General features: G+C 44.5%; 1 protein-coding gene across 2 annotated transcripts in view; it reads right to left on the bottom strand.

Moving 5' to 3' along the window:
- LOC123812381 (protocadherin alpha-C2) overlaps positions 1-12,231 on the bottom strand; it is a 137,646-nt gene that overhangs the window by 112,639 nt on the left and 12,776 nt on the right. Inside the window, exon 1 of one of the 2 annotated variants that reach the window (XM_045829050.1) lies at positions 9,744-12,146. The exons of the other annotated variant lie outside the window; for it this stretch is intronic. Within the exon in view, the coding sequence (XP_045685006.1) occupies positions 9,744-12,146 (2,403 nt within the window). Of the gene's footprint in view, positions 1-9,743; positions 12,147-12,231 lie in introns of those variants that run through there. 2 annotated transcript variants of the gene reach the window in all.

Below are 12,231 nucleotides of genomic sequence, written 5' to 3' on the forward strand. Positions count from 1 at the left end.
TTTGTGACAAAAAAAGAAGTGTTTGCATCAAATGTATCTAAAGTATTCAATGTTATGCTGTCTTTGAACTCATCTTTGGGGATGGGTCAGTGATCTGGCAATAGGCTAATGCCAAGAAGCCACATCAATATATGATAATTGATAAATCAATTTTGTAGTATCAATTGAAAAGACTGAGGAACTTTGTGCCTGACCTTACTAAACCAATCTGGTTAGTCTTAAATTCCAACTGTGTGCCTGCTAGTTATATATTAGAGTGCATGGTTCAATGTTCTACTAGTCCTCATCATCCACTAATATGTCATAATGGGTCTGGCACAACTACTTATTGAAAACATAAAACAAAGAAATAAATCATGGAGTCATTCTTGGAAACCCAGGAGGTTCTTCAAAATCAGTAGATTAGAAGTGCTATGCAACATTGTACTAACAAAACCATAGGCTGTACTCTGCACTCTCATGGCTTGTTCCATTAGATACAGTTGTTTGATTACAGGCCATTTGTTTACTTGGTACAAACCTCTCAGACAACAGTAAGACTGAAGAAGACTGGATCCTGGAAGACCTAAACACATTCAAAGAATACGCAATTTTGGAAACATTTCTGAATCCTTTGTTGATGTTCTGGGCTCCAGAAATAATCATATTACCACTTAAATTTGTCCAAAATATCATCCTCATCAGCTGTTAAAAGAACAAGGTCATCTTCGTATGTGTCCTTTGGGTTTGGTGTTCTGCAAGAACATTGCAGACCACAGTCTTCTGATTTCTCTCATATAGGAAATGATTATTATTCATATCACTTCCAAATGACTGATCCATAGTCCTTATAAGACAACTCTCAATTCTTTTTTTAAAGATTTAATTTATTTTTTTAGAGAGGGAAAGGGAGGGAGAGAGAGAGAGAAACATCAATGTGTGGTTACTTCTTATGTGGCCCCCACTGGGGACCTGGCCCTCAACCCAGGCATGTGCCCTGACTGGGAATCGAACCTGCGATGCTTTGGTTCACAGCCCACGCTCAATCCACTGAGCTATGCCAGCCAGGGCCAACTCTTAATTCTTTGCTGATTGAATAATGTAAATACTTATCTCAGTATGACATTAACAAAAATGATAATGATAATCATCAACTGTTCTGAAGAAAAATCACTTAACAACATAAAGTCTTAATTCCCATGGCATTGTACAAAACTAATCATGAAGATAATCATGATGGGCTTGTTTTCTAAGCAAAACAGAGAGGAGGGTTCATTTGTATACAACTGTGCTTGATTTTCCTAGTCAGAACTATGCCTGGCCAGAGACGAGACTTACCACAGAAAACTCTGATGACATAAAAGAATGGGTCTGGAATCTCAAAGGTATACATTTGAATGTCATCTCTATCATGTACTAGCCGGATGGCAGTGGACAAGACAGGTGTCTTGTCAGCTCTTATATCATCTTTAAAATGTGGACAGTCACGTATAATTTACACGTTGTTATAAGAATTAAATGAAATTATGTATTTTAAGCCTTTCACATTCACACCATGTCTAACAAGTAGAAATAGTTCAAAGTGTGATGGTTTGCTGTAGTTAGTGGCTGGCATTTACTGCGGCTCTGTTCTACAGATCAGGATAAAGACAATTCCAGTGCAATAACAGGGCATGGATGTTCCCCTTCCGAAGATTCCCTGATGATCCTCTTCATGGAAATCATCCTACTTTTTAGGCAGAAAATGACCACAAATGCCTTCTCAGCATTTCTTTGAAGTTCACCCTATCTACTATAACATAGTTCTCCTCCCACAGGTAAATTATCATATATAATTTATTTCTCCACATAATCTAATGAAAGGATCTCTAATTTGTGTACTACAGCCAAAAAAGAACAAAAAAAACCTTCCACATTATTTGATTCACACCCTTACAGCTCTAAATAAAAGGTCTCTGTGATCTTTTTAAAGAAATTCCACACAACTATAGCTTTATGATCAAAATGGGGTGTTTGCATCAAATGCACCTAAAGTATTCAATGTTAAATGCTGTAATGCAATTAACAACACTATTGTCAAGTACTAGTGGCAAGCGGAAGTGTCAAATGGAAGTTCCATAATTGCTATGTTTAAGCTATTTAAAGCAATGCCATTGTGAAGACCAAGTGGCTTGGCAAACACAGGAAGCAGTATCCCACTTCCCCAAACATGGGAAGATGCTCTTAAACTCAAAGAACAAGGAAGTATAAATTTTCCTACCCTAAACTATTTCCACACAGCCACATGGCAGGTACCATAAATGGAAGAAATGTAAGTAAAATTAATTCTCAGAAAAAAAATCTTCCAAATACAATAGAGGAGCTTGATAAATTAATCTGGAGGAGAAACAGCAATGGGTTCAACAGGCAATTAGCAAAACTGAGCTTATGTTAGGAAATAAAGAAAAATATATATCTAAAGCAACTGAAGACTATGGGCTTGAAACTGCGTTCAGGGATAAAGACAAAAAGAAGTAAAATCATCCCTAAAGTCGGGAAGAACTCCACCCACTGTCTCAAAGAAGCATGCCTTTGATTATAAAGAGACAAAATGGCTCCTGAAAGGAGGCCACCTCACCAGCCCATGCCGGTTAGTACCAAGTAAACTTATGCATTATAGGAAGGTAAGAATTTAAATGTTTGAACTTAAATGAATGAAGTTATAAAGTATACATTATTTTATAACTTTGAATGCGTAAACATAGTGAGTGAAGATCCCCCCTTGGAATGAGAGAACCAGTAGGAAGAACGACCTTGCGGCAGAATCGAGAAGTAAATAATTAAGCCTTGCCCACACCCTCCATTTCTCATCAGCGATCCTGCCCTCCTTCCTCACTTAAACTCACACATTTACAGGAAGCTTTAGCCGACTATTTCATCACTGCTATCACTACTATTATTATTTCTACCAACAAACATTCCTGGTGTGTCCATAAAGACAGTTGTGAAAAGTAATAAAAAAAAATGGTTGGACGTCCAGTGTGCTTTAAAATAAGCCATTGGAAAAGACAGGCCAAAAGAAATAAATGAAGCAATAACCTTTACAGCATATGTTGGTGTCAACATACTATGTGATTGACATTAATCAAGGCATGAAACACATCCCAAAATTCCTGTACTTACGTTCCCGCAAATCTCCTGTTGTCCTCCTGTATCTCCAGAACTTGAACCAGGGGGAACACTAGGGCTGAAGGCCATGAGGTCCGTCTTGGGCGGGCCCTCCCCAGAGCACACCCTCTGCCGCCTCTGCTGCGAGTACGACCAGCTCCCCACCGCGCTGGAGCACACCACCAACGGCTTCCCCGGCGCGCACCAACCCTCAGAGGGCGGGGCTGAGCACCTCAAGGCTGTGTACAGCAGCAGCGTGAGCACCAACAGGCTGGACACCGCACAGATGGCAACGATCAGGTACACGTTCACGTCGACCAGCGCCAGCTTTGGGTCAGTAGTCTCCGTCGACATCCGCGATGAGATCTTCGAAGCCTGGCCACTGTCCACCAGCGAAAGCAGCACGGTGGCCGTGGCTGACAGCGCTGGCTCTCCGTGGTCCTTCACCAGCACCAACAGGCGCTGCCGCGGCGCATCTGCTTCGTCCAAGATGCGTGTGGTGCTGATTTCGCCCGTGTACAGCCCCACGCGGAATGGGCTGCGCGCACCACCTGCTGCCGCCTGCAGCTCATAAGACAACCACGCGTTGTAGCCAGAGTCCGCGTCCACCGCGCGCACCTTCGCCACCACATGGCCCGCGCCCACAGACCTCGACACCAGCTGGCTCACAGCACTGCCCCCGCCGCCCGCCCCAGGAGGCAGCAGCGCGGGCGCGTTGTCGTTCTCGTCCAGCACGAACACCTGCAGCGTCACGTTGCTGCCCAGAGGAGGCACGCCCGCGTCGCGCGCGCTCACCTGGAACTGCAGCAGCTCCAGCTCCTCGTGGTCCAGAGGCTGCAGCGCGAACACCTTGCCGCTCTCCGCGTGCACAGACACGTAGCTCGACAGCGCGCGCTCGCCCACCCGCCGCTCCACCAGCGAGTAGGACACCAGCGCGTTCTCCTGCGCGTCCAAGTCGCGCGCGGACACCGTGAAGATGTGGCAGCCGGGCGGGTTGTTCTCCTTCACGAACACCGTGTACTCGGGCTGCGCGAACGTGGGCGCGTTGTCGTTCACGTCTGCCACCTCCACGGACACGCTGGCGGTGGCGGACAGCGAGGGCGAGCCCCCGTCCCTCGCGGTCACTACTACAGCGTAGTCCGCCACGCTCTCGCGGTCCAGGGAGCTGTCCAGCACCAGTGAATAGTAGTTCTTGAAAGTGGACACCAGCTTGAAGGGGACGTGGGGTGACAGTGAGCAAGTAACTTGCCCGTTGTCACTGGCGTCACGATCGGTTACACTGATTAGGGCGATGACAGTCCCCAGCGGAGCATTCTCAGGGACAGGAAGTGATAGTGACGTCACTAGCAACTCCGGAGTATTGTCATTGATGTCCAAGACTTCTATCAAGACTGTGCAGTGACCAAACATTGGGGGACTTCCTTTATCAACTGCTTCTATTTGAAGCTTCCATAATTTAGTTTCTTCAAAATCTATTTTTCCATTTACTTTTATTTCTCCACTGGCTGAATCTATGCAAAAAGATGCTTTTGTATCCGGGGAGACATCAGTTGCAAAGGAATAAAGAATATGGCTGTTTGAACCCTCGTCCAAATCCGAGGCGTTAAGCCTAATAACCAGGGTACCGTTCCTTGCATTTTCCAGTAGTTTTACACGATAGACTGCTTTGTCAAACACTGGGGCGTTGTCATTCACATCCAGCACTGTGATCTGTACCTCTACAGTACCTGTCAGCTCAGGGTTGCCCCCATCTGTTGCTTTAAGCACCAAGAGAACCTCCGAAGCTACTTCCCTGTCTAAATGTTTCTTTAGTACCAGTTGAAGTGGTTTTACCTGGTCCTCGTTGGCCGGTACTTCCAGAGAGAAATATTCGCTGGCACTCAGTCTGTAAGTCAGCAGAGCGTTGACTCCGGTATCTGCATCAGAGGCGCCCTCTAGTGAAAAGTGAGAGTCAAGAGCCCTACTTTCGGAAATAAACAGATTTTTTTGTGTCGCTGGGAACACAGGCGGGTTGTCGTTAATGTCCTTCACCTCCACCACCACGTGGAAAACCTGCAGCGGCTGCTCCACCACCACCTCCAGGTGGATGCTGCACTCCGCGCTCTGCCCGCACAGCTCCTCCCGGTCGATCCGAGAATTCACAAACAAGATGCCATTCTGCAGGTTTACCTCCAGAAGGTCCCCGCGGACTTTGGACGCCACCCGGAACAGGCGCGGCACCAGCTCCGCCAGCTCCAGCCCCAGGTCCTGAGCGATGCGGCCCACGAAGGTGCCGTGTTTGGCCTCCTCGGGGACGGAGTAGTGGACCTGGCCGCTCCCGGTCTCCCACGATGCCAGGAGCAGAAGCGACAGCAGCAGACACCGGGCTCCCTGGTCACCTGATCCTGAGGCTAACATTACGCCTTGATTCTGGTTAGTAAACTAACATTTCAGGAGTAGAACGATGTAGTCCTTTTGAGAACTTTCCTTTGAGTCTTGGTTCCCGAGATCCCAGGTGATCTAACAATATGAGTGGTATTTATAGTCTTTAAAGCTCCGGAACCGTGGAGAATCTTTCTGGTCCTGGGAATAACCGTAAATTTTCTTTGTTAAAACAATCCTCTCCTTGGAGAACAACGACATCCTGTGGCTCAAAGTGGAAGTACGTTTGCGTTTAGGGGAGTGTTTCTGTCACTTGTATTGCTGCTTCTGTGATTTCTTCATATCGGTCCATGTTTTTTCTTTGTGGGCCTTTAATTCTTTATCTATTCCTTGTGCGTGACCACTAGCTCTTCAAAGATGGACTTCTCTTATAAATAAGAATTCCAAGAAGAGTTTTACCTTGCATATAAACATCTAAGAGGATGTACTTCTGCATAACTATATTACCATGTCTATGAAGATGAAAACTACATTGTAGGTTGCCAGTGATACTGTTTTTTTAGACTTTTAGAAATTGATCATTTTTGGTATTTCTTACTAAGTTTACCCCATTGCTAATATTCTAATTTCTATTGCTTAGTCCTTATAAGATGTTAAATTATTCTAAACATTTAGTCCAGTCGTGCAGAGGAAAACTCAAGATGCCAGTTCTCTTTAAAATAACGATATTTTAAATCACTGCTGATGTGTAAGCTACTCATAAGTTCATCCAAGGATTTAATTGCTTTGATGTTAATGAATTTACCAAGTACTGGTTTCTGGAAATACAAAGTACACTTACCTTTGTCTCATTTTAAAGTGTTTTTTTTTTTCCAAATCTTGTCTTTTCTCTTGGGTGAATGTTGTTGTTTCTATCCTGAAGGACAACTTTAATTTGCATTACCTCCATTGCTACTTCTAATCATTTAAAAAGCCCACACTACTAAATATTTATATATTTGCTGTATTTGTCTGTTTACACCCATTTTATTCCAGAATTGGCTTAGAGCAACTATGGTATACAGGCCATTATAAAACACTCAATTTTATTTTACTGTTTTCATCTCAAATACAAAAACACATTGAGATTTTCATGATTGTTCAATTGCAATAAAGTTTATCAGTGTTGCCTTTTTAAAAAAGAAAAATTATTTAGCTCTGGCTGGTGTGGCTCAGTAGACTGAGCGCTGGCCTGTGAACCAAAGCATCACTGGTTGGATTCCCATCCAGGGCACATGCCTGGGTTGTGGGCCAGGTCCCTGGTGGGAGACACATGAGAGGGAACTACACATTGAGGTTTCTCTCCCCCTCTTTGGCCCACCCTTCCCCTCTTTCTAAAAATAAATAAATAAAATCTTTTAAAAAATAAAAATGTTTTAATCATTCTCAAGGCTGTTGAAGAACTATTTAATATCTGAAATCTGTCCACTAAGACAGCAGCCACTGGGTAAATCCCAAATTTTTCTATTAAAAAATTATTAGTGGATACCCAAGGGAAGCTAAGGTTCTATGTAAAAGTACACTCTTCATTTTAAGGGCTTTTTTAAGCTGCTACTTCTGTGAATCTATGCCAAAGATTTATCATTCAAATTACTTCTAATTTTTTTTAATTGTGGAAGCCACCCATTCAAGACCAACATATTGGCCTAAAGAAGAGCAAGAAAAATTTTAGCACATGAAAGTGACTAAATTTAAAAAAAGGCATGACTAAGAAATAAACCTCTTTTGCTGATTGAAATAATTTAGTTTCTTGGGAATGACTCCATGCTGAAGAACCATTCCATTTTTGGTTTAAGAGCTGCTTCATTAATTAAGTATATATTAAAGATACTTTTAAAGCCCCCAAATTTCAAGGTGTCCATATTGCTAAATAACTACAATATGTCAATAAAGCTAAGGGCTGGTTACTCATATTGAAATAGACTATCAAAACTATGATATCACCAGAGTTTAAGAGTACTCTGTGATTAGCCTCATTTTAATACCATCTAATAAAGAGAAAGTTAAATATGATTATAAAATAAGATACTATAGTTTTACTTTCTGTGGGATGCTATAGTTTTAAAAGAAATGGGCTAATTTCTTTTGGCGTTAGTTATATTAAAAGAAATCCTTGATCTGAGAAAATTTATTTTTGTTCTGAAATTTTAATCATTCTGCATTGAATGCAAGAGACTACTCACAAACTTTTAAAGAATGTTTATCTCTATTAACAGAGCTAGAGAAAGACGCTGTCAAACTAACATCAGAAAAATTTGTCTTTACTATCTCTCAACTTCTCATTCTGAACTATTTCATCATTTCCTCTCCTTTCTACACTTTCTTTTCCATAGACTTTAGGGTTATTGTACTGCTGGATAAAATCCTAATTTGTTATATTAACATTCAGGGGGTACTTGTATTTTTTGAGGAAACATGTCCAAAAGAAGGCAAAGTAAACAAATAGGACTAAATCAGTAAACACATAATTCTGAGTTTTATTTATAGCTCACATCAAGAGTTATCTTAAGACAAGGCTTTTCTGCAGAGGAGCATGCTGACATTATAAAGGTCTGAAAGAGAGGGCAGATATAAGGGGAAGGAATTCTATACCCCAAGTTGAAATACTCTGCATAACTTACCTATAATCACCTATAATCTCTAAGAGCTGGAGGCTGGCCCTGGAAAGTATTAACATTGAAGGCAACACCACACTTAAATTCTCAACACAATTTTCATTTTAGTGTTCCTAAACTTGAGCTGAGATGTCAAGTTTTAGTGGAAGTTATTTATGAAGCACATAGAGTAAAAACTCAGTCTGCATCCAGAAAGAAAAAAGTAATTGCTAAAAACCAGAGTCAAGATAATAAAGGACTTGCATTGCTATTTAGTACTGCTGAAATTAATGAAAACATTTAAATGGAATTACAAACATTGGGCCTAGTTAAAAGGGTAGTGTTGGCCACCGCAAAAGGGAATCGCCTTGCATTTCCGAATCTACATCACCCAACCCAACCCTGTTTCAGATGACTAGAGGAGCTGTCAGAATAATCTGCACTATATGACACCAGAGAAGTAGAAAACATTCTAAAAGGGTAATCCTATTTTTTCTTCAAACTCCCAGCATTAATTTGGATGAAAGTAATCACTTTCAATTTCCTAAAATTAAAAGTGACTTTCACATGCTCTCCATTAGTAAACACAATCATGACCCCTTCCTCAAAGTGGAAGAGCTAATACTTGACTATCACAAGCAATGCCTCTCCCTAATAAATGAGTAGAAGAAAAAGAGACACTGGATAAATTTATATAAATAACTATGAAACTTCTGCTGCTGCTACAATAAGTGATAACACACACTAACACAAGTAGCACCATATTGAAATAAAATGAAAAAATGTTTAAAGCTCGAAACACAACTTAATTGCACAGATTAGAACATTTTTATGAATGAACTTCCAGTCTGCATACTGTACTATTAAGAATAAAATATAATTATTGAATATTAAATTTCTATTATGCATTATAAGTTATGTTACACTACATATATTCTTTTCTATTTTTTAAACATTTTATTTATTTATTTTTAGAGAGAGGGGAAGGAGGAAGAGAAAATTCAATGTGTGGTTGCCTCTCCTACATCCTCTACTGAGAACTTGGCCAGCATCCCAGGCATGTGCCCTGACTGGGAATTGAACCCGTGACCCTTTGGTTCACAGGCCAATGCTCAATCCACTGAGCTACACCAGCCAGGGTGCACCACACATTCTTTACTAAGGGAGCAAAAAGTACATTTTTATCAGGAAGGGAATTGATCAGATCAGTTTTTTTCTTACTGTAACACGGTCATTTTAAAATATAGATTTGAAAAGTGAGTAAACTTATTAAAATACTAATCCTACAAATATTTATAACATTAAAAAGATAATGGTATATGAAACAACCTATAACCAGCATTAAATACTTGTATTAAAATATACATAAATTCAAGATAAATAGTATATTTTTAAAAATAGAAGTATCAAGCAAAAGTCGATGCATAGAGTACAATAGACAAATATAAAGTGAACTTAAACTGTTACAATAGGTATTACTAGATACATTTAAGGTATTATAGATCTATGCTATATATAGAAAGGATGAAAATATCCCAAGATATGTGTGTGAGCGGGGAAAGTAGTGAAATAAAATATTCACAAAACAAAATATGAAAATTAGCAGTAAAAAGTAATACCCACCTTTTTAGAGTGATCCCCTCCAACAGACTGTTCTTCCACCTCCGCCACTGGCACTGGGCAGGGAGGAAGGCTGGGGCTGAAGGCCATGAGGTCCGTCTTGGGCGGGGGCGGGCCCTCACCGGAGCACACCCTCTGCCGCCTCTGCTGCGAGTACGACCAGCTCCCCACTGCGCTGGAGCACACCAGCACCGGCTTCCCCGGCGCGCACGCGCCCTCGGTGGGCGGTGCCGAGCACCGCAGCGCTGTGTACAGCAGCAGCGTGAGCACCAACAGGCTGGACACCGCGCAGATGGCGATAATCAGGTACACGTTCACGTCCACCAGGCTTGTCTCCGAGCTCGCGGGGCTGGAAGACACTCGCGACGAGATCTTTGGCGCCTGGCTGCTCTCCACAAGGGACAGCAGCACTGTGGCCGTGGCCGCAAGCGCAGGTTCCCCGTGGTCCTTCACCAGCACCAGAAGACGCTGGCGCGGAGTGTCCGCCTCATCTAGGTTGCGCGTCGTGCTAATCTCGCCCGTGTACAGTCCCACGCGGAACGGGCTGCGAGCACCATCCGCCGCGGGCTGAAGCTCATAAGACAGCCACGCGTTGTAGCCAGAGTCCGCGTCCACCGCGCGCACCTTCGCCACCACATGGCCCGCACCCACAGACCGCGACACCAACTGGCTCACAGCCCCGCCCCCGCCGCCCGCCCCAGGCGGCAGCAGCGCGGGCGCGTTGTCGTTCTCGTCCAGCACGAACACCTGCAGCGTCACGTTGCTGCCCAGAGGAGGCACGCCCGCGTCGCGCGCGCTCACCTGGAACTGCAGCAGCTCCAGCTCCTCGTGGTCCAGAGGCTGCAGCGCGAACACCTTGCCGCTCTCCGCGTGCACAGACACGTAGCTCGACAGCGCGCGCTCGCCCACCCGCCGCTCCACCAGCGAGTAGGACACCAGCGCGTTTCCCTGCGCGTCCAAGTCCCGCGCGGACGCCGTGAAGATGTGGCAGCCGGGCGGGTTGTTCTCCTTCACGAACACCGTGTACTCGGGCTGCGCGAACGTGGGCGCGTTGTCGTTCACGTCTGCCACCTCCACGGACACGCTGGCGGTGGCGGACAGCGAGGGCGAGCCTTGGTCCAGTGCTGTCACCACCAGCTGGTAGTTCGGCACACTCTCGCGGTCCAGGGCGCTGTCCAGCACCAGTGAATAGTAATTCTTGAAGGTGGACACCAGCTTGAAGGGAACATGCGGTGTTAGGGAGCAGGTCACCAGCCCATTGACGCCAGAGTCACGGTCAGACACGCTGATCAAGGCGATGACAGTGTCCACCTGAGCATCCTCTCGCACGGGAAGAGAGAGCGAAGTGACAACCACCTCAGGTGAATTGTCATTTTCATCCAGGATTTCCACTAGGACAGTGCAGTGACCAACCATAGGTGGGTTTCCTTTATCTGTAACATCTACGTGAATTTCGTAAGTGTTACTATCCTCAAAATCAATAGCATCATTTACTCTTATTTCTCCTGTCCTTTCATTCATCAGAAATTTCCTTCTTATGCTGGGTGTAACCAAAGAGCTGAAGGAATATGTCAGTTCCTTGTTTATTCCTTCATCCGCATCAGAAGCATTTAGCCATATTACTAACGTTTGGTTCGGTGCGTTTTCATACATCTTAACTTCATAAATGGATCGGTCAAACATAGGGGCATTATCATTGGCATCCAAGACCACAATCAGCAGAGAAACAGATCCAGTACGTTCCGGTTTGCCTCCATCAGTTGCCGTTAATGACAACAGAAGTTGAGGATTTTCTTCACGATCCAGCAGTTTTCGTAGAACAAGTACTGGGAACTGTCCTTTGTCTTTTTTGTTTATAATATCAAGAATGAAAAACTCATTTGGGCTGAGTCTGTACGTAAGCACTGCGTTTTCTCCAACATCCGCGTCAGATGCGCCTTCTAGAGGAAATCTGGAGTCCAGCAGTCGGGATTCGGGTATTGAGAACTTTTGTTCTGAGACGGAGAACACGGGTGGATTGTCGTTAACGTCCTTCACCTCCACCTCCACGTGGAAAACCTGCAGCGGCCGCTCCACCACCACCTCCAGGTGGATGCTGCACTCCGCGCTCCGCCCGCACAGCTCCTCGCGGTCCATCCGAGAATTCACAAACAAGATGCCATTCTGCAGGTTTACCTCCAGAAGGTCCCCGCGGCCTTTGGACGCCACCCGGAACAGGCGCGGCACCAGCTCCGTCAGCTCCAGCCCCAGGTCCTGGGCGATGCGGCCCACGAAGGTGCCGTGTTTGGCCTCTTCGGGGACCGAGTAGTGGACCTGGCCGCTCCCCGGCTTCCAGGACGCGAGGAGCAGAAGCGAAAGCAGCAGGCACCGGGTTCTCAGGCCTCTGAGTCTGCAGGCGAACATCATACATACCTTTCCCCTCTTTCACTAATCTTTGAGTCAGCGGTCCAGAAGAGTCACACGCCCTGGATTCTCCTGGTGGATTGCTTAC

This window comes from Phyllostomus hastatus, unplaced genomic scaffold (genome assembly GCF_019186645.2).
Source record: "Phyllostomus hastatus isolate PE091 unplaced genomic scaffold, TTU_PhHast_1.1 phas_contig_150, whole genome shotgun sequence".
NCBI classification, from domain to species: domain Eukaryota; kingdom Metazoa; phylum Chordata; class Mammalia; order Chiroptera; family Phyllostomidae; genus Phyllostomus; species Phyllostomus hastatus.